The 21,584-nt window shown below is 47.9% G+C and overlaps 9 protein-coding genes across 9 annotated transcripts; 5 read left to right on the forward strand and 4 right to left on the reverse strand.

The window, feature by feature from the left end:
- Positions 1-2,001: 2,001 nt before the first annotated feature.
- N7473_008908 (uncharacterized protein) lies at positions 2,002-2,502 on the reverse strand (the record flags this gene model as incomplete). Its single annotated transcript, XM_057154847.1, has 1 exon — positions 2,002-2,502. The coding sequence occupies one exon, from the start codon at positions 2,500-2,502 to the stop codon at positions 2,002-2,004; it is 501 nt and encodes a 166-aa protein (XP_057005977.1).
- A 553-nt stretch (positions 2,503-3,055) lies between these two features.
- N7473_008909 (ankyrin repeat domain-containing protein) lies at positions 3,056-3,523 on the reverse strand (the record flags this gene model as incomplete). The annotated part of the gene is made up of 1 exon (XM_057154848.1): positions 3,056-3,523. The coding sequence occupies one exon, from the start codon at positions 3,521-3,523 to the stop codon at positions 3,056-3,058; it is 468 nt and encodes a 155-aa protein (XP_057005978.1).
- An 84-nt stretch (positions 3,524-3,607) lies between these two features.
- N7473_008910 (ankyrin repeat domain-containing protein) lies at positions 3,608-4,369 on the reverse strand (the record flags this gene model as incomplete). Its single annotated transcript, XM_057154849.1, has 1 exon — positions 3,608-4,369. One exon carries the CDS (start codon positions 4,367-4,369, stop codon positions 3,608-3,610), a length of 762 nt encoding a protein of 253 aa, XP_057005979.1.
- Positions 4,370-6,505: 2,136 nt separating this feature from the next.
- Positions 6,506-8,396, forward strand: N7473_008911 (GMC family oxidoreductase; the record flags this gene model as incomplete). The annotated part of the gene is made up of 3 exons (XM_057154850.1): positions 6,506-6,857; positions 6,910-8,127; positions 8,182-8,396. The coding sequence occupies 3 exons, from the start codon at positions 6,506-6,508 to the stop codon at positions 8,394-8,396; spliced, it is 1,785 nt and encodes a 594-aa protein (XP_057005980.1).
- A 2,919-nt stretch (positions 8,397-11,315) lies between these two features.
- Positions 11,316-12,104, forward strand: N7473_008912 (putative allergen; the record flags this gene model as incomplete). Its single annotated transcript, XM_057154851.1, has 1 exon — positions 11,316-12,104. One exon carries the CDS (start codon positions 11,316-11,318, stop codon positions 12,102-12,104), a length of 789 nt encoding a protein of 262 aa, XP_057005981.1.
- A 1,247-nt stretch (positions 12,105-13,351) lies between these two features.
- N7473_008913 (uncharacterized protein) lies at positions 13,352-13,772 on the forward strand (the record flags this gene model as incomplete). Its single annotated transcript, XM_057154852.1, has 2 exons — positions 13,352-13,700; positions 13,756-13,772. 2 exons carry the CDS (start codon positions 13,352-13,354, stop codon positions 13,770-13,772), a joined length of 366 nt encoding a protein of 121 aa, XP_057005982.1.
- Positions 13,773-14,831: 1,059 nt separating this feature from the next.
- N7473_008914 (DUF3431 domain-containing protein) lies at positions 14,832-16,030 on the forward strand (the record flags this gene model as incomplete). The annotated part of the gene is made up of 3 exons (XM_057154853.1): positions 14,832-15,226; positions 15,302-15,883; positions 15,937-16,030. The coding sequence occupies 3 exons, from the start codon at positions 14,832-14,834 to the stop codon at positions 16,028-16,030; spliced, it is 1,071 nt and encodes a 356-aa protein (XP_057005983.1).
- A 350-nt stretch (positions 16,031-16,380) lies between these two features.
- N7473_008915 (uncharacterized protein) lies at positions 16,381-18,125 on the reverse strand (the record flags this gene model as incomplete). Its single annotated transcript, XM_057154854.1, has 5 exons — positions 16,381-17,280; positions 17,340-17,474; positions 17,529-17,635; positions 17,687-17,830; positions 17,891-18,125. 5 exons carry the CDS (start codon positions 18,123-18,125, stop codon positions 16,381-16,383), a joined length of 1,521 nt encoding a protein of 506 aa, XP_057005984.1.
- A 455-nt stretch (positions 18,126-18,580) lies between these two features.
- N7473_008916 (uncharacterized protein) lies at positions 18,581-21,573 on the forward strand (the record flags this gene model as incomplete). The annotated part of the gene is made up of 6 exons (XM_057154855.1): positions 18,581-18,634; positions 18,684-19,792; positions 20,061-20,123; positions 20,178-20,376; positions 20,431-20,846; positions 21,285-21,573. Coding segments are annotated over 6 exons (1,842 nt in total). The 3' UTR covers positions 21,286-21,573.
- Between the last annotated feature and the right edge of the window lie 11 nt (positions 21,574-21,584).

A 21,584-nucleotide genomic window follows, 5' to 3' on the forward strand; every position in this document is an offset into this window, starting at 1 on the left:
GTGCTTCTGCTGCCGCTGTCATCGGTTCACTGGCCTCCAACACTCAGGCCACAGGCAACCCTCGCGACCTCGCCTTGGGGTACGAGGCAAATGTCACGGGAGCTCAGAGGATGTGGTCTGGACAAGTGCTCCTCGAAAGGGTGTTCGTCAGAGTGGGTCAATAGCCGCATGAATCAATTTCTCTGTTTTTTCGTATCAAATCACTCCCTTTCAAAATCAAAATTTCCACTTCTGAGAGTGACTCCTGGAATTTCGCCTGTATTTGTCCCACCACCAGTGGTTCCAAGCGGCTTTTCACTTCATGGATGCTCCTAGCTGCTCAGAAGACTTACAGGAATAAACAGATAGATCACGAGCTAATGATAGGTGATGGTTTGCGTGCCTCAGCGACTTCTACAGTGGCTCATGTGCTGCGACGCTGGCTGACGATTCTATCGAGCTCTGCAATTGAATTGCCCCCGAGGCACGTAGTGGACATCCGATTGAAGACCCACCCCAGCAGTTTGACAAGAGGGCCGGTTAAGCAGCACGCTGGTCACGAGCCCAAAGAGCAAGATCTGATCCAGAATCACTCCATGGAATCTCACGTTGGACGGTACGCAGGAATTTCAAATGGAAAATGGAAATGTAAACCAGGAGAAAAGAGAAGAATCTCGGTATTACGAAATGCATTGATCACTACATGCAGGTACTGTCAGACAGCAAGCTCCAACCGAGCCCTACGAGATGCGCTCCTTGCGTCCCCAGTAACTGCCAAACACTCTTTTGTCAAAGAAGTTGATCGGACAGTTGCTCGGCTTTCCGTCAACGGCCTCGGGCATATAGGAAGATTAGTACGAGCGCTGTGCTGCGACATGATGGAAGCTCACTCTTTTCTGGGCGAGAGCCCAGCAATATCCCCCCAGGTCTGCCCGCAGCGGCCATTCCTTTCTGCAATCGGAGTTCATGGGGTCTATCGAGTCAACGAGGTCGTCAGCAGTGGCTCCATCATGGCATGGAGAAAACATGTCTCTTTCTTGGCAAAGTCCACCTCCATCCTCCCCGGTCTGCCTCCAGCGGCCTGTATCTGCAATCGGGATCCGGCGTGGATCTTTCAAGCCTGGGAGCTTGTCAGCAAAAGTCACTTCAGGATAAAATGGAGAGGACACGCCTGGATCTGGGCAAGAGCCCTCCACCATCCACCCCGGTCTGCCTCCAGCGGCCTTGTGTCTGGAATCGGGATCCGGCGAGTCGCCCAAAGGTCTATCAATGGTGTCAACAAATAGTAAAGCAAACCGTGAAGTGAACTGACCTGTTTCGCTCAAAGGCGAAGCCACCATCCTCCCCTATCAGCCTCCGGGGGGCATAACCTCTGCAACTCAGGTCATTCGACGGGATCGTTCGGGGGATGAGGGTTCGTCGTTCGGAGGGGTGGATCCTGTGGCCTCATCAGCGCAGACGGGCAGGTATCCGAAGATCCCCATCCGCCAAGAGAAGAAGAAAAGCAAGAAGCGCAAATAACAGACAGCGAGAAGGGGCAACGCTAGGGAGAGCACAAGGCCCATTTGTTTTTGGGGTTTTGCAAATTTCAAAGCGAGTCGCACTGGGGCAGCGGGCGCAACGCAGCAACGCAAAGAAGCAAGAAACGCAGCAACGCAAAGCCCAGGCCGGTCCCACAGGCAAAATCAGAGCGAAACGCAGCAAAATAAAAGAAAGGAAAACAAAACAAGCCCCAGTCAACCGTGCAACCACAGAGCAGCAACGAAGGCAATTCCACAGGCGGTAAAACTAATCCATTCCTTCCAGGAAGGACCTCGGACAGTAACCTCAAGATGCAATTGTCGACGCGGCAATTCCGTAATGGGCTCCACTGGGGGAGGGAGGGAGATCCGTCGCTTGGGTTCGAAAACCGCGAAGCTAGAGGGGGGAAGACAGCACATGGGAACCGCTCAACTTCATGCACGATTACATCCCCAAAGGAGACATTACGTTCGGTTGACTTGGCGGGAGCCCCGGCACGCTTCAGGATGGAAACAGGGGGGGGGGAAGGGGCACGGCCAAACTGTTCTGGCGACCACCCAGACGAGGAACAGGCAATGAGGACTGCTTGGCCTCGACGGGGAGGGGTTTCTTCTTCAAGTCATCGACATGAGCTCGATACTGAGGATGAAGACGCCAGGGACGGGCAAGGGGCTTCAAACCAGGAAAGTAGATCGGCGGGTCCTTCACAGCGGGGCGGGCCTTGGCCATGATCGAAGCGTAAGTTGGCGTCTCTACCGTCCCAGTGAGAAGGAGGCGGGCAGATCGGGGCGAGCAGATAGCTGGGAGGGCCATCGGGACGACAGAATCTGAAAAGAAAAGGGGAATGGGAAAAGCCTCGTAAGAGGACAAGCAGAACGCCAAAGGGAGCAAGCCAACACAGTGAGCAAGACAACCAGCGGTGTGAGGAGAGAAGAGGAGAGAAGAGGGAATATAAACACGGCCACTGGCCGCGAGCTCGCCATCCCTGGCAACCGCCAGCATCGTGAGGAAGGAGCAACAAACCACCCTCGCAACCACCCTAACACCCATGGAAGGAAGCCGCAATGAACCTCACAAACACGGGCACAAACAGTTTGCGCCACGGCAACGCCGTCACTGCGGACTGCCAGTACAAAAAGAGCGTCGGGGCAAAATGATATCGGAACAGGTCCATACACCGGCAGTATCAAAAGTGACTTGGTATTAACTCATTTCAAGCAGCCACATCACTGGAATGAAATTGACATTTCATGGTTCTCTGAAGATTTTCTGGTCTTTCCACACATTAATTCGGGGGGCTGAGGGTAATGGTATGGCTACATGTTACACGTGGTGTCAAAATCTTGTACGAGTCCATGAATTGATATCACCGAAGCTTTTTATTCAAAGTAACTCTACGCAAAGACGCATGCCACAAATTTAGGTTCCTTCATTGATACAATGCTTCTTACAATTGTTACCCTTGACCGATCTACAAATTGACAACACGTTCAAAATGAACCCCGGACTGGCGAGACAAGATCACCCAATAATTGGATATTATATCAAATGCGAATCATATGTATGGATTGAATAGATCTGTGACTCCATTGTCAATGAGAAGTTCCTCGGTAGCTCCGCCGTCCGCTCCTAGTCCGATTGCTGTCACTCCTTTCATGTCCCTTGCGATGACGTTGTCTCCTCGATCAAGAAGAAGTCTCACGACGGCTTCACCATCAGCTCTTTCCATGGCTGTGATCAGAGCTGTATGTTGAGAATAATTTCTTGCGTTGACATCGGCTCCTTGATCAACAAGAAGTTCCAGAATAGCTTCACTATCCGCTCTTATCGCAGCAATTAACAGAGGCGTGTTTCCAAACCCATCTTTTGCGTTGACGTCGGCTCCTCCGTCAATAAGAAGTCTCACGATGGCTTCACTACTCGCTCTTTCCGTGGCGGTTAACAAAGGTGTATATCCCATATCATCTCGTACGTTGACGTTGGCTCCGCCATCAATAAGAAGTCTCACGAAATATTCGTCCATGTTCCCGATGGCGTCCAACAAGTTATTTGTCTCCGAACTCGGTTGACGCGCTGAAGTCTGCTCCGTGCTCGAGGAGAAGCTTTGCTAGCTTCTTTCCCCCCTCCTCATCAAGGCCAAGCTGATTGGCGTAATTCCGATTGAATTTTTGACATTAATGTCGGCCCCCTTTTCAATAAGTAGCTTCGCCACGGGCTCGCATTTCGTCATTAGTGGTGGAGGGTTTGAACTTTCATTTCCACAGCTAACGTCGGCTCCTTCGTCGCTGAAGGACCGTGACTCAACATGGAAGCCCCCAGCGACGATCAGAAGGGGTGTATTTCCTTGTTTATCTTTTGCATTAACTTCTGCACCCCTTTTGATCAGGAGATTCGCTATTCCTGGATGTGCGGCTGAGAAAAGAGGTGTCCTCCCTTCTCTGTCTCTTGTGTGGACATCCGCTCCGCGGTCAACAAGAAGCTGGGCCAATGGCTCGTGTCCCATCTTCGATGCCAAAAAAAGAGGTGAAAGCTCATTATCCCCTCTAGCGTTCACATCTGCTTCATTCTCAATAAGGAATCTCACTACATCCGAATGTCCAGATTCCAATGCAGCGATCAGAAAGGCAGCACCCTGTGCCCCCCTAAAGTCCACTCTGGCTCCATTCTCGATAAGAAGCCTCACAGTAGAGAAATGGCCGTTTTGGCAGGCGTAGAAAAGCGGTGTTTTGTCATACCCATGAACTGCGTTGACATCTGCTCCTTTGTCGATGAGAAGCATTATAACATCATCAAACCCTTGTCGGCATGCTATATGCAAAGGCTGCTGGTTTTCCACAGCGACATTCATACGTCCACCAATTCCGACCATCAGGCCTGCTCATATTGATGGAAATGTCCGTTTGAGGTTGGTTACAACGTTCGCCACATTGTTCATTCCATACTGGTGAGCTGGTAAACTTGCAATGACGACATTATGCTGTTTGATGCGTCCCAGTTTATAAGTATTACTGTCAACTGGGTACGTATGTAGAGAGTCGTGAGTCTCATCCAGCATGGCTATAGCTGCTGCCATCTCGATGTGAAGCGCGCAAATCCAGGCGACAGTGTACGAGGCATGCTGCAGGGTGGCAGAGCTACCATGGTGGAAATCTTCGGCCTCTTCGGCCTCTTCGGCAACTGATATGAGTCTGATCCCGGGTCTTCTTCATCTGTGTAGTCTCTTTTGTCCATTCTAGTCAGGTAGTCGTTGACGTCTCTTGAGAGAGCGCCTTGGCTCAGCTGGTGGGTATTTTAGCCTCGAATTAGTGGACGGTCAGGCACTAGGTGCTGGTCGCAGATGCATCCAGAGGATGGGTATCTCTAAGTCGGCATGGAGCAGAAGAGTGGGGAGCAGCCAACTCGGCGGGTGATGTCGAAAGAAAACCGACAGCGGGCAGAGGATTCCAATCCTGTTTCTTTCGAAGCTGCCAATCAAACATGATTATATCAGCGTGCAGAAGCTGGAGGTTAGGTCTCAATGGGGGCCAGAAAGGCCCTCTCGGTCACCACTCATTTTCCAGTACTTTGGTCACATTTAGGCGACCAACCCGGGCGGCTCTCTGACCACAAAGGTGTATCGCTCTTGCATGGACAAGGGTAGGAACCGTCCCTCGGCATGCAACAAACAGCGGTACAAATACTGTCTACACAGTATCAGGCCATGTTATTCGTTGCTCAGCCCCAAGTCTTTGAAACTCGAGCATGGCTGTGTTGTTATACCTTTCAGACATTGGAAATTTTGTCAATCACACTCTGGCTACTCAGGTTATGCCAGCTTTGAAATCTGTGATAGTTTTGTATCGTTTTGCTCCCCTATGACCATCTTCAGTTACTCAAGCCTTAACATCAACCTTTCACAGGCCTTTTTGGACGATAAGGTCAATGATAAAAAGGAATCAAGGTCATTATTTTGAGCCTATCTGTCATGTGATCATCCTATGGTCTCGAACATCTCACCGCTGTTAGATGACGGGCATCATTTTTCGCATTCATCTACTTAAGTCCATCTTACCCCCATATTTTGATTCTTTTGAGAATCATTCTTGAAAGTTCTCTTCTAGCCATTTTGTTTACAGGAATTCAAATTGAAATGATTAAAACTGAACTCAATCTGAGCAACAGTCGCGTGCTCACATGTACGTAGTTAAATTGCACGAGCCGAGATATATACTTTCAGCCCTATGTTGACTGCGACCAATGTCGTGGTGTCCTCATTTCATTATATGCTGGACCACAATGTTATAGAGCCCTTCTTTACCTGAGAATTGATCAACCTTTAAATAATAGGTACCCAATGGTACATAACTGTATTTGCAAAGACAATGCACTTGGTCCAATCCCCCTTTACAGCTCCGTGAATCTGTCTAATCACGTGATAGTACGAGCGAGGAGGGATAGGGGAGATTATACGTCACCTCCAAACTTAGGGCTTTGTTTACATAGTAGATGGCAAGCTCCATAACTGAGTTTACCCGGAGTATAGTAGTCAGTAATGTACCAAAATACTGCAGTTGATTTTGTTGACGCGACCTGGTTAGGAGGGATGTTTATTTGTTTACAACCTTGACGTCAACAATTCACATTATCGGGATCCTGGGCCCAACACCCATAGTCTCGGGACCACCCAGTTAACTACTAAATGGTATCTCGGGAATCACAATTATCTGGTGATTTATGTGTTCTTATGATGTTATCAGGTTACTAATATGCTGATCATGTTGCGGGGTCCTTATTATCACCGGTCGCTTATTATCACCCATGCTTGGAAGAACATTCCTAAGAATGCCATTCCGAGCATTCCAACGTTGGCCAGGAACCCAACGGGGAACTCAGTAGTCAATGCCAGAAACATACACATAGAGGTCTCCCCCTCAACCGTCCGGTAAAACTCAAGTCTCATCTCCCTCGAGAGTTTTACAGGCTTGCTTTCACCACGCTTTCAAGATCCTGCTCCATTGCTCGCAAAATGAGAACACAAATTATCGCACTTGCTTCTCTGGCCTACTTGTTAGGTACAGTGCAAGCAAAAAATGAGGACGACCCAGCACAAAAATATGACTTCATTATCGTGGGTGGAGGAACAAGTGGATTGGTTGTTGCCAACAGACTCTCCGAAATAAAGGGTGTTACCGTCGCAGTTATCGAAGCCGGCGATTCAGTCTTCAACAATCCCAATGTCACCAATGTTGCAGGCTATGGACGTGCTTTCGGGACACATATCGATTGGGCCTACCAGACCGAGAATCAAAAATATGCCGGCGGATCGAAACAAATAATGCGTGCTGGAAAGGCTATCGGCGGAACAAGCACTATCAACGGTAAATTTCTCTATCTATTACGGCTCGCCCTGATTCTAATTCCTCTTCCTAGGCATGTCTTACACACGAGCTCAAAGTGTCCAAATTGATGCTTGGGAGTTGTTCGGAAATAAGGGATGGAACTGGGGCAGTCTCCTCCCATACTATCAAAAGTCCGAAATGTTCCAGATACCCAGCCTGAACCAGATATCTCGAGGTGCCGACTATTATATCACCTACCACGGAGAGAACGGCCCGCTGAAAGTGGGCTGGCCTACGGAAATCACCAACCGCACTATGCTCCCCATGCTTGACCAAACGTTTAACCAACTAGGTGTTCCTTTTAACCGCGACGTCAACGGTGGTAGTATGGTTGGCCTTACTTCTCACCCTAACACAGTCAACACGAAGGAGAATGTGCGAGAAGATGCTGCCAGAGCTTACTACTGGCCCTACCAGAACCGTTCGAATCTCAAGATCATTACGAACACTTTGGCGAACAGGATCATATGGTCCAACGATTCTAACAGTGAGGCAGTCGCAGTCGGAGTCGAGGTGACCAATCCTCATCACGGCGTTGAGACGATATACGCCTCCAAGGAAGTCATCCTGTCCGCTGGATCCTTGAAATCACCCGTTCTCCTAGAGGTATCCGGTATTGGGAACCCGGATATTCTCAGTACGTATAACATCCCTGTCAAGGTTAACATTTCTACTGTTGGTGAGAACTTGCAGGATCAAACGAACAACGGGCTTTCTTTTCAAGGGACAGAATTTTGGCTCGGCTCTCCAACCTTTTCCGTTTTGCCGTCTGCTAACCAGATATACGGATCGAATGTTACCAACGTTGCTTCCTATATCAATTCAAGCATGGCTGAGTATGCAAAGGTTGTATCTAACTCATCTAAGGGTGCAGTTCAAGAAGCAAATATTCTAGCCGCCTTCAAGCTTCAGTACGACTTGATTTTCGAAGCGCAAGTTCCTTTCGCCGAAGTCGTCCTCCTTCCAATCGCGGGATCGTTCATGTCTGAGTACTGGCCGCTACTCCCTTTCTCGAGAGGCAGTATTCACATCAAATCCGCCAACGCCTCTGCGCCAGCTTCTATCAACCCGAATTATTTCATGTTCAAACAGGACCTCGACGCCCAGGTCGATGTGGCTAAATTTATTCGTAAGGCATTTGCGACTGCTCCTCTGAGCGACTTTGTGGCAGAAGAGTTCGCTCCAGGAATGGACAATCTCCCTGATACTGCCTCCAACTCCCAATGGGACGACTGGGTTAAGATGAATTGTATGTGCACAAAGAATTCCGAAGGACTAGAAAAGGTGGCTGACAACATCTCAGATCGGTCGAACTTCCACCCAGTTGGAACTGCAAGCATGCTTCCACGCAGCAGGGGAGGTGTTGTTAGCCCCGAGCTCAGAGTTTACGGCACCAAGAATGTCCGCGTTGTCGATGCTTCCGTCCTACCTTTCCAACTATGCGGGCATTTGACAAGCACACTTTACGCCGTGGCCGAGAAGGCAGCCGATATGATCAAGAAGCAGTACCGCCTCTAGGACTTGGTATCTCCAAGAATTGGGATCGATACGACACGCCCCAAAAATTCTCTTTGCAAATATGTCTCTGCGCTCTGGCCGAAATGTCTTAATATGGGAGGTACATTGATTGGGTTTCAAAGGTTCAAAGGTTTATGATGTTGTATTGTTGGAAGGATAGATTCCGGTTTCCTGTATGTTACGAATGATGTGATCATGTCTCATGTAGGGCCTGTGAAGCCCATGTCTCTATGATGGATTCAAACTCAATTTATCCATGTGCATAAAAATTTTCTCCAAAAGCGTGTCCTCGATCGGGAAATAGTAAACAATCCACCAAGTCCGACCCTTAACATGTTCTAATCGCCTAATAATACTCAGAGCGTTTTCTGTGAGAATGATAACTTTTTTCCCTTTCAAAAAGAGATTTTTTTTGTAGGAGCTGCCCTATCGTTTAGCGTGCGAAATTTGGACCCATGGCGGATCTAGATAACAATGACCTCACCAACAATTCTCATGCTTGAAGAAAGACCGAACTTACAATTCCAATAAACAAAATGCCCAGCCTTAATCATAGAAACAAAACAAATACCTAATCTTGGATGTAACTCATATGTCATGTTTCTATTTAAACTTCAATTGTCTCGGCGAAACACATGCTATGACATCAAGACTCCCTCCTACGTAAAGATCATCACAGAATTGAGGCCGAGTGTCCATTTTTCTATACAAATAGTCCAGAACAAGGAATCTTTCTTTCAATTCTCACCGGCTGAGACTTCCAATGAGCCCAGACCTTCTTGACTGACCCCTCAGTGGGACGGAAAAACAGGCGGAGTCCGCAAAAGTTTGATCGCGCACGAAAAAGGCCCACAACGGTCGATCAAAGCCGTTAGAAGGTCGGGGGAACACAAGTTGGCCAGAAAGACTGCAATTCCAGAATTCCCCTCATTCAGGGCGTGAATGGGACTCAGATGGCCAAGTGGGTAGTCTAGTGTAGCAATCCCTCTTGGTCCGGGTATTTTTCCTGATCGGGAATTCATAGCCATCGTTTGCCAGGAAGTGGTACATTGTTTCCAGACGAGTCTGAAGCGCCAAGAAATCGGTTAATAATGTGATGGCGGAAATCAAACACAATGTATTGACATTGCATCAACAGCCAGATTTCTACAGCAAGCAGCCTCTTCAGTCAGTCCACTGGCATCGATGATGGATGGCAAACAGGCACTTTCACCCAACCTGCGACGGCAAAGTCTTTGAAAATACCCAGCTTGGCCATGAGATTTATTAAAAGCAACACATGAAAGACTCTTTCCATTCAAACAATGACAACACACAAAAAGTTTGGGCACTGTTAGACTCGTCCCATGGAAATCTCTTCTCGCTCACCAAAGTTGGTGATCGGCGACGGGTAGTGATTGGCCCAAAGCCTTGCTTTGCCCTGCCAAGACATTATAATGTATTATCATTGGCCATGATACCCTGTCTTTATCCACTTTACGGGGGTTATAACCCAATTGCAATGCTTTAATTCATGCCCTTGACCACATTATGACTGTCCATGGCGCTGCAAATTCGGCAGTCGGGAAAAAACCACGTAACCGCAAGAATATTCGAATTACCCCTGAACCAAGAATAGGGAGTGAATATTCCATGTAAGCCAAGAATAACGTACAGTCACACAGATCGAAGAACGGTGGGAGAAATTGCAAATGCGCGGTCAAACAAGAACCTGCACTGATCAATTGCGTCCGAGGACTCCGCCGGAAGGTCTAGAATCCAGTCCAGTTCGTAAGAATCCGCTAGCGCGTAGTTAAGACTGTGCGATCTCCCACTGAACGACACTGCCGAGCAAACGGTGGCCCACTGTTTGACGCTAAGTTGCATCGCTAAGGCGAATGAGCCATGAAGCCAATGCAAAGTTTAACGACAGTGTCCACTACGATTATCCGGTGTTGTAGCATGTGTAAACGGGGTTTGGCCGAGTTTTAAGTGCCGCTGGACACATAATCTGTATTCTAAAAGTTGAATGACGACCTGTCCAACCCAATTCAGTCCTATTGTCAAATGTAGTGTCAGTATTAGAAGCCATTTTTAAAACAGAGGTCTTTTTATCCCCGAACCAAGGAATCTATAGAGAATGAATTCTTTGTCTCCCGTCTTAAAGATTGATCCAGACACAAAGCGCTAAAGTCTTAGGCGACACAACCCCGAACATTGGGTGGTGGTAACCTCAAACGCCCAAAATCAGGGGTCCACGAATCACGACAATCACCTTTTCTTCCCCCACAACGTCTTTCATGCCTGAAATATCCCTGACCAATGAGAAAATTACCGTGTGTACACAGCGAAAACAAACTCCTCCAAAAAGAACCACTGGCCAGACTTGTTAGACTTCTTCTCCGATCTTAGCGCCAATCGAGACCAAGCCCGCAAGCCACCGTAACCCACCAGGCCCAAATGGCCACACGTCAACCCACGGCATCGGCCCTTCTGGAATCCCAAATGTCTACGCACCTCCGTCGTTTCCTATTCGTAAACCACTTCCAGCCCTTGACGTCCTTGCAGCCCGGTGTACCAGCCCATGGATAACCCCTTTCGGGGACCAGGCACAATGGTCTATGACTGGTTATTTGGGCTTTGTGGAGGCGAAGGCGAGACGTAACACTGGGCCCATCAGACTCTGTCGCTTCCAGAACTAAAGACTGAAAACAGAATCTAGGTATATAACGGGCCTCTCCGCTACTTTCCAAACTTTTCTCTCTTTCAACACCACTTTCATTCTCTTCTACATTCCTTTTTTTTTTGCTTCAGGAAGTTTCGATAACTTCTGTCATTCCTTTCTACAAGTCCCCTCATTACGACTTGTCCAGGACATTCCTTTCTGTCTGATCACTCGACGTGATTACATCCTTCATTTTATATCAAACCCTCGCAACAATGCAGTTCGCCAAGTCTCTCCTGCTGCTGGCAGCCCTCACCACCAGCGCCATCGCTCGTCCCGAAGGCCACGAGCGCCGCCAGGTCGCAACCACCACCACCACTAGCGCTGCTTCATCTTCTTCTTCCTCTTCCGGCGGTGCCTGGACCAACACTCCTTCCAGCGGCTCCTACTCGACCTCCGGCTTCGGCGGTGTCACCAGTGCCAGCGGTAGCGGCAACACCTACACCGGTAACGTCGGCAACCCGTACGGCAGCAACATCATCGAGGTCTCTGAATCCGATGCCAGCCAGTATAAGTACGTGATTCAGTTCAAGGGCTCCAACACCGAGGACTGGACCGTCGCTGTCTGGAACAAGTACGGTTCCGATGGCAAGATGGACGGCTGGTACGGTAACGCCTGCAAGACCTTCACCCTCGCCGCCGGTGCCACCAAGTATCTCGCCTTCGATGAGGACACCAACGGTGGTTTCGCCGCTGCCGCTGGCTCGATCCCCACCGACTCCAATGGTGGCTACGCCTCCACCTGGGGTGAATTCGATTTCGGCTCCACGGTCAACAGCGGCTGGTCCGGCTTCGATGTCTCTGCTATTGCCGCCCAGAACGCCGGCCTCACCGTCCAGGGTATGGAGATCTGCGATGCTCTCGGCTCTACTTGCTCTTCTATCACTTCCAATGCTGGCACTGTCAGCAACGCCTACACCAAGGCTGAGACTGACATTGGTGGTATTGGTGGTAACCTCGCCTCCGGCGCTGTTCGTCTGGCTGTCACCATTGACTACTCTTAAGTCGTCGTTGATTTGACTTGAGTGAAGTGGATGCTTGTGTGGCATGTCACGCAAGTATAAAAAATCTAGAATCTTGCTTTTTTTGCCTTCGACGCCGGTGTTTCACATCGTGGTGTATACCAGTTGGTACTTGTCCTTTATCGGTTACAAACTTATGCGCCCTCCCCCAGTGGATCTAGACTATCAGGCTGGTCCTTGATCTTGTGGATTTCTTGTTTTGCAAATATCCATGTTAAGCCCCCCACCTTACCATATCATACCATAGAATTGGACCTACTACTGGGTTCTAAAAATGAACACATCTTTCAAATATTCAATTCAGTTGCTTCCATACCTGCCTAAGTGCGCCATATCTGCATAGACACTTTGTTTCAGGTTCTCTGGCTGCTTCAGAGTCGTGGCTTCTGTGTGCGATGTGGCGTGCATGACCGCATCATTGCATACGTACCTCGTCACTTATTTAGTCCTACTAGTGTCTTGACTTTTCCCTTTTAAGACGACTAGTAGATGCTGTTTCACCGCCTACCTAGTCTGTGTAAACTCAGACCGACTCAGGAATCGGGTCGGCGCCCGATTGGATCGCGTTAGGTAAGCACATGAAGTATCCACCTATCAGGCATTCACTTGCATCTTTATCAGGGGTTTTTTTGAAGTATATAAACGTTGACGAGGCTTAAAAAAGGAAAGAAATACTCTCATTTCCAAAGCCTTGTGTCTAATATTTTGCTTTGCCAAAGTACATCCCTGACCATTCTCGAATGTTTTTCACATGGACATGGAATTCTCTTTGTCAAGGTTCACGTTCATGGTTCAAGAGCAAGCATAATTACGTACCCAGATTTTCAGGGGCTATCACGAGCACAAGCCCTCATCATTGAAGAAAATGGTAATGATGAAAATTAGTTGAATCGGAAGCCCTCAGGAGATGGTGGCCAATTTAGCGCTTATCTGCCCAGCTACCGCAGTTTCTCAGTTACATGCAAATCACAATGAACAAATTCAGGGTGTACTTTTGGCAATACAACCAATAGATCATACGTGGATGATAAATCCCATCTACCCCTGTCCATACTCCCATGACTCCAATGATATCAACACTTCCACACCAACCAGGGATCACATCTGAGAAGGGGTCCATTTCCTAAAGCGGAAATCATCCCAAAGCGTCCCCCACGACATATAAGGCACATACCCAGCAATCACTCTCAACAGACGATCAACGCAGATATTCCACCCTCCTCTATACTATGCATATTCTCCTACAATCCCTATTCGCACTCCTCGCATCCGCATCATCAGACTGGTGGTACTTCGACGCATGGGACGGCCTTAGCTGCGGCGACGCGCCACAAAACGGCGAGCTACTCATCACCACCGAAGGGACGGGCAACCAAATTTGCATCAGCCTTGACGAGAGCCAGAGGGCTTACTCTTATGCCTCGGCGTTTGGACAGGATGAAACTGAAGTTCGCGGGTTCCTTTATGAACATTGTGCTGGTCCGAGCAAGATTCTTGTGAATGATACCTGTACCAATCCTGATGAGGATATGCCGTATATTCGATCTTGGAAGATCTTTGCTGCTGAGTCTGATGGAGGTATGTCTTCCTTGGAAGTATGGGTAGTGAAGGAAAATGTTAACTGATGGGACAGACTACATTGGAACTTAACACCCGGCTTTTCAACATTGGAGGTTACTTTTAATACGAAGCATCTAATAATTTGCTGCCATGCTCGACTGCGATGCCAAAATAGTGTGAGGTGGACGAAGGAAGTTACCATTTCTTGTGTTACAAGCGTGCATTTCATAGACATTATGAGTTTACAAAATACGATTCTGCCGGTCGCTCATTCTTGATACCTTTTCACCAAGTGTGGAATTTGATAGCCAAGAATAGTAGATGAGCAAAAAGGCACAAGATCTGCATGCAAAATTAAAGTGTCGGAATAAGTATCTCAGGATGATGGAGATGCCGAAGTTCGGGACTGGACGTGCTTCGACGCTTCGGGCCGAAAACGGCCCAAGACAATGTTGGCCACACCGATGACAATCACGACACTACGGGATGATCGAACATTTGCAGGATAAAATCAAATTAATAGATAAGAACCTCTGTGATTTACCTGTTCGTAGAAAAGGCCGAGGCGAGAATGTTACATACGTGGCGGTCGTCCGTGGTACCTATGGAGCACCCACAAGACCTGATTCAGCATACTTATTATACAGTCCCCGCACAATGCCATCGAAAGCTGGAGGAAGTTGAATCCTTGAATCTACGTCCAATCGGATCTTACCGATATCGAGGGGTGAAATAGCACCGACCGTGGTCTGGACACTATGATCTGTAACATTGACCGTTTCCGTCCCTGAACGTGGCCCGAAACGTCCGTGTGGGGGAAAATGGCAACACGAAATCTTGCTCAGAGTGATGATCCCGCCACGGAACACCCAAAAGCGTACATATTGATGACTAGCCGTCTGTTATCTCCGGTCCCTGTCAGGGACCATGTGTTCGACGATCAGTCAGAGAGAATTTATTACGGATCTTCCCGCTGAATATTTTGAGATCATTGACTAACGGCTTGGCATGCCCTTGCCTTCTATCATGTACAGACCAAGCTCATCGAGGTCCTTCGGGCTCTCGATGTTTCGAAAGCCCACAGTTGGTTTCAAAAGGGTCCTTCTATTGTTGACGGTGCCCGCCATTTTCTTACTAGTCCGTTATCGCATGCAAGATCTGGCGTCTGAGAGGGATCAAACGCCATGGCAGTCTAGGACTGGAGAGCTTCAGGCTGAAGAAGCCCAAAAGAAAAATCTACTATCAGATGGTATAGTTTGCACCAAGAGTTTTCTTTTCATTCCGAAGCTCACAGGTCATTTTCCAGACAACACGAGCCCTTACAAAATCTCCCTTTCCACTTTGAATGGAGCTACCTCAGCAGAGGAATCATCACAGAATGATCCCTACGGGGAAAGTTCAAATACTTACCAGTTGGATAATATATTTAACGGTGGATTGCAGCGCTCCGTTATTCCTCACGAAAATGCCGAGGACGTCAGTATTGTGGCTGCAAGGTCAGGACCGGAATCAACGGATTGGATAGATGAATTCTGCGAAGATTAGTATGTCAAGCTACTACCTTCTCTCAGCATCGTTCAAAAATTGTCCGGGTCTCAACAGCTAACCAAACCAAACAGCAAATGCACACCTTACGTCTACTCCCTAGACGAGCACCCCGATGACGAATTCCTTGTCCCATATTCTAGAAAAGGCCACGAAGCAAGCGCATACCTCAGCTACATCATCGACAACTATGATAACCTCGCACCTTATACAATCTTCATACACGGCCGAGAAGAGCAATGGCACAACGACGTTGGAGGACCAAACACCCCAAATGTGCTCGAAAACCTCCGCTACGAAGCTGTCAGCATAAACGGCTACGTAAATCTACGATGCACAAACAGACCCGGCTGTCCAAGCACAATATTCCAAGAACATCCCGTAACAATTGATTGGGACTACCAGTATATGATCAATCAACTACCCGAGCTTCTTGGCTATCTCCTTGGAATTGACCCTAGCGAAGCACCGACTGATATCGGCCATCAGTGCTGCGCACAATTTGCCGTGACTAGGGAGCGAATTCAAGAACGTCCTCAAAGTGATTATATTCGCATTCTTGAATGGATTGCTACCACTGACATGACGGACAATTATGGTATTGGTTGGCTGATTGAGAAGCTGTGGCATATTATTTTTGGGATGCCTGCTGTCTAGTACGTTGATAACTTGTTCATTATTCAGAAACTAAGACTGACCATCATTCTAGCTGTGCAACCGAGGAACAGTGTCGCTGCGATTTGTATGGCTGGTGTGGTCCGAATCCATCGACTTTCAATCAGGTTCTAACACCCATCCATTGATCGGCAAGAGATCGAATATTTTCGGCGATGTGAAGCGTTTTTGAAACATAACTTAATCTCTAATTCTACTTGAGACCTGGCGTCTCTTTATTTGAGTGTGGCATTCAAGCACACCACAGAATACATCCATTATTAAGACACAGTATCATCCTATATTCTGGCTGGGGTTTACAGAAGCCTCAGTAAAAGCTTATCTAAGTAGCGGCCAAGAAGGCCATTTTTCTAGAAAAGTGTAGATGTATTTGAAAGTCTCCCCCTTGCCTCTCGAGACTGTCTCAATGCCACAATACAGCTTTCTATCTCTGACCTCCTTTCAAATTGTGCCATTATTTCGCGTTAAACCCTAGACTTCAAACCTTTTCCATGGATTCATGCTCTTTTTCAAGCTCCTTCTTATCCGTTGGGACAATATCAAGCGGCGGTAGATAATAGTCACGGAACTTTCTCACAGGCACACCCTCGTGGAAGAGCCGATCCACTTCTTCAAGTGACTTCCCTTGACAATCTGGCACGCAGAAGTAAACAAAGACACAGGCACATACTGCGATGCTCCCGAAAATAAATCCAACCTTCGAGTGGAGACCGGCATATTTATCATCAAGAAGATACGGGATAGAAAAAGTCACCGCGAAGTTCACAGCGATGTTAGTCAGGAATGACACGCGCTGTGAGTGATCACGAAGCGACAACGCAGGTAGTTCTGTGACGACGACGTATGTGAGAGGTCCCCACCCTAGACCAAAGCCGACACCGAAAATTGCAACCATAGAGGCTATTGCGGAACTCTCTTGTCTAGTAACAGGATTAGCCGTACCCAGACCACCCATGGTGAGCAAGGCTGCGAATTGTATGATGCCACCGGCGATGAACAATTTTCGTCGACCAATCTTGTCGTTGAGAAAGTTTGAGCAGAGACAGACCAGCGCGCCAATACAGCTAGTGATGATTGTGAAATTGTAGGTGTTGATTGTCCCGAGCGACTTGATGAATATCGCGCCGTACTGACTGGCAAAGGCTTGGCCGGTAGCTTGTTGGAAGAAGCTGATTGCTATGACAATGGCAGTGCGCTTGAGGTTGACCCCTTGGAATAATTCTTTGAATGCACCCTTTTCTGGCTCGATGGCAAGACCAACTTGCAAGGACGCTAGTTCGGTAGCAATTGCGTCGTCAGTCATTGTTCCATAGCGGAGGCGCTTGAGGGATTTTTCGGCTTCTTCGACGCGTTCTTGAAGTAGGAGCCAACGAGGTGACTGGAACGACAGAATTTTAGACGAGTAATATAGTGACTCGGAAAGGTAGAGATACCTACCTCTGGAATAAACCAAATCAGACAGAGTATGATAGAGGGGATAACATAGAATAAGCCAAAAGGAATTCTCCAGGAATTATTGCCCTCCAAGGTGCTAGTGCCACGACAGATGCTGTTGATTATAACTCCTCCCAGCTATGTAATTGTCAGTTGATGATTCATCCCCAAATAATAGCATTGTATACTCACATTGATACTCAGCTGGTATGTCCCAACAATAAACCCACGCACCGGAGCTGGGACGATCTCAGACTGATATACTGGGACGACAGACAGCTCAAAGCCAATGTATACATCTGTAAGGGTCAGATCCTGGTATAGAAACTCGATTTTTCTGCGCGTCTCACAATTCAATATACGTGCAGCGAGTATTTGCTCTCTGCTTTGTGAAGTCACAGTGATGGTTGCAGTGACAAGAGCGTAGCAACTCATGACAAACATGCAAAGGCGCCGACCATATTTTTGGCTGACCATACTGCCTAGAATCAAGCCTTGACGATGCATTTTCATCAGCCTAATTCAGCCGTCAAGAATGGTCTGTCAACACTCACCGACCGCGAATCCGATATAGTTCAGGCTATTGAGCAGTGATAGAAAGTAGGCTGGGATAGCGTACTGCTTCGTCTTTGGGTTATATTCTCCAAACTGTTTAGTAAAAGCAGTCATCGACTGAGTTGTCGAGAACGCTTGATTATCGAAGCCATAGTTGAGCTGTGACAGTGCAATCAACGTGCAAGACAACGCAAGCGTCCGATTGAAGTGCTTTGTGATTGATGACAATGCCATGACTATTTTCAGTCGCTCGATTGTCCAGACGATTTCTCGTAGGCCCTCTCACATCTCCTTTCATTACTGAGGGCGAACCCTGACTTTTGAATCACATCTTCTCATGGCAATTGTTAAGCTGCCAAAGCCTCATTTCTCATGCGTAGACCAAATGGCGAACGGCCGACTACCGCGATTTCACAGAGTGAGAGTCCGGCTATCGGTGACCGAAAGCCGCCAGCCACGTTTTTCAAGTGGCTTAAAATGCATTTAAATACGTGCAAATGCGGGGAAAGTCTACGATAGGCCTCAAGGTGGTCTTTTGTGTGGGGAAACCGGTCGGCACGAACCCAATCATAGCCTCGGGTAATTCGCCATACATAAGAGTCATGTCCTCATCGATTGGATGGAATTTTAGAGGCTGCTTTGAACCATCTCATAGTCTTCTCTATGCGAGATCCTGGGAGTTCTACAGAATGGCGGATGATGCAACCAAGAAGCAAACTTGTTTGCAGTGTAGGAAGCGAAAAGTACGTTGAGGAGGAAATTATCTATAGCTCAGATACTAACCTGAGTTAGGTCCGCTGCGATGGTGAGCTCAACGGCTGCTCAAACTGCAATAGACTAAATTTCACTTGCTCATTCTTGAAGGCCCCGAATGACTCGGCTGGCATCAATTTACCTCTGAACCAAGCGCATGCGGCGAACTCGAGGCAACGGACAAAGTACACGATTGGCGGGATTGAGCGACGGCGTGGACTTAGAGCTTGTCGTCCTTGCCGTGCATCAAAGTCCCGATGCAGTGGCGGATGGCCGACATGTCGCAACTGTGAACAGCGTAGACTTGACTGTCAATACCTGCCCAGCAAGCGGCGGAAAATTCCATTGGACCCAGCACCATGTCCTGGAAATAACACTCTGAACGAACCGACATTATCTAACCTCCGCGATTTGAATGGATTAGAGTCAGTTCCGGGTGTCTTTGACCTCACTCAGTCCAATTCCGTCAAGGACATCAACCTTGCATCAAACAAGATATTCCTCGAAAGTCATGTCAACGCATACTTCAAGTACTTCCACGTCATTCCACAGTTCAATTTCCTCCATAAATCGTCATTTTTGCGGGATTTTCACCATGACACTCTCGATCCGGTGACCTTGTGCTGCGTCTGCGGTATTGCCTCGCGCTTCATCAACCAGAATGCTGATAAGAGCTATGTTTCACGATGGCTGGAAGAGATTGAAGCACAAATCTGGTCGCGAACAGGCGAGATGAAAATTCAAAACCTGCAACTAATCGTCCTATTGGTATGCTGGTACTCACTTGAGAGAAAAATCTCCCATATGTGGACAGCTTCCGCTTTGGCAACGCGAATGGCATATGGCATGCGCTTGAACCATGAGACTACCGATAAACTGCCGTTCGTGTTGAGAGAAAGCCGCCGAAGGCTGATGTGGTCAATTTTCATGTTTGATAAGATGTATGCTGGAGGAATCTCTGAACTCACCCTTTGCACAGCAAGCACGATGCATATCAGCTTGCCGTGCGAGGGAAGAAATTTTGATCTTGATATTCCTATTGAAACATCTGTGTTGGAGCCAGCCAACGCGAACGCCGAGTTGGAGGCAGGTATCGGAATCATGGGACATATCACTCGACTCATGAACATACGGCACGCTATTCTCGAGTAAGTAAACATTTACGCGCTACTTGATGGGTTCCGAACTAATTCTATCTAGATTAACCAAGAAAATAATCTCATCCAGAACCAATCCCTATACAGCACGAGACAGAATACAAAACTTGGATAACCTGCTGAATGGTTTTGCCCTCTGTCTACCCAATCATCTGCGAAACAATTCACGGAATCTTCTCTGCCGTGCCTATACAAGTGACCTTTCGGGATACGTGAGTCTACACTCACTCTGGCATCAATGCTACTGCGATCTCTATAGAATGATGATCTCCGGTATTCGAGAGTCTGTTCCAGAACCAGTTCAGCAAGAAGTGCCACTTTCGTACGCCGAGCAATGCCGAAGCATTTGTCTACATCATGCTATCAAAATGTGCAGCTTATGGTCCGATACGCTGCGTGAAGCCGACCTTACCAGACTTACGGATCAATCAATTGGCATCTACGCATACCAATGCGCCAATATCATCGCCAATCTATGGGAGTTAGACCACGACGATACTTTGAAAGTATCATTGCAGACAATCGTCTCTATTTTGGAGCGACCGGCAACGATCTACCCAATTGTCGCGGAAATCGTAAGCGTTATCTTCCCTGCTCGTATGAAACGATGGCTAATATTCTGTCTACAGCAATCGGAAATAAATACTCTGATAAGTAGCCTTGATATTGTGACCAGTTTCTACAATATGCACAGAGACCAAATGCTTTCTCAGACACTCACATGTGCATGGCGGTCCAGTCTGCGACAACTAGGAGTTCAAGAAGGGCAAACCACGTCCAAGTTCTCACTTCTTGAGTTTCTTCAGAATCAAAATGGAATCGACGATTCAGATACTACAGAAGAATTGTCTACAATAACTAAGGTCCCTGCCGACTCGGTAGCCCCGGCAGAGGGTAATACGGTCGTGACAGTAGACATGGACATGCCCTTCCCAGACAGATCTGATCTGGTAGACGACGAGCTTTGGCCATCTAGCATGCTGGGGATAGGATTTGACATGGAAGAGACTCAAGTCGATCCATTCTCTCGCATATTTGAAGATTGGTCGCTTATGCCTGACTCCCAGAATTAAAACTCGGGCTTAGTTTGAGTTCCACGAAATTTCATATTGGGTTCAAACTTTGAAATGATACATTCTTCGGCATCTAAGCCTTTTCACGGCCATGGGTCAGGCGAGTTACTGTAGCTAAGATCCTCTTTCTCACGGGTGTGAAATAAAACAGCCGGAAGGGGACCCACAAAACCTAGTAGGTTATCAACTTCAGCTCTTCTCCTTGTGATAAACCTCCTCTTGGCTTGCACCAGCGCCGGAAAGCTTAGCAGCGATAACATTATCGAGCTTGTCATCAACTGAAGCTGACGCCATCGCAGCAATGAGAGAGGGAATACCGAAGAAGCTCATTCCCAAACTTTCAACATCGGCGATGATGCAGCCCCATTATCATGGGAGAAGCGCTGGCCAATCCTCGCCTGATACTTTAGATTGGAGGATGTCGGGCCTAGTGAAGGTAGTGTCACTGGACCAGATAACGTCGAAAGCCACAAGGAGGAGTTCCAGGCCCTGTGCAAGGAGCGTGGCCCCATGGAAGAGATCATGTACACCAGCATTCGGAATACTGGTTCAAGAGGGATTATGATGAAACTCGTGGACTTTCATCGCAATTTGGATTTGAGTGAGGCGAGGGCTCTGGGGCTCAATGCCGAGTTGAGCACTGAGAGTTCCTGGTACACAGCCTTTGACCGGGTGCGTGAAGCAAAGCTCATGTTGTAAATCAGCTGGAA

Source organism: Penicillium subrubescens, assembly GCF_028828155.1.
Source record: "Penicillium subrubescens strain IBT 31985 chromosome Unknown utg000006l_segment0_segment0, whole genome shotgun sequence".
NCBI lineage: Eukaryota > Fungi > Ascomycota > Eurotiomycetes > Eurotiales > Aspergillaceae > Penicillium > Penicillium subrubescens.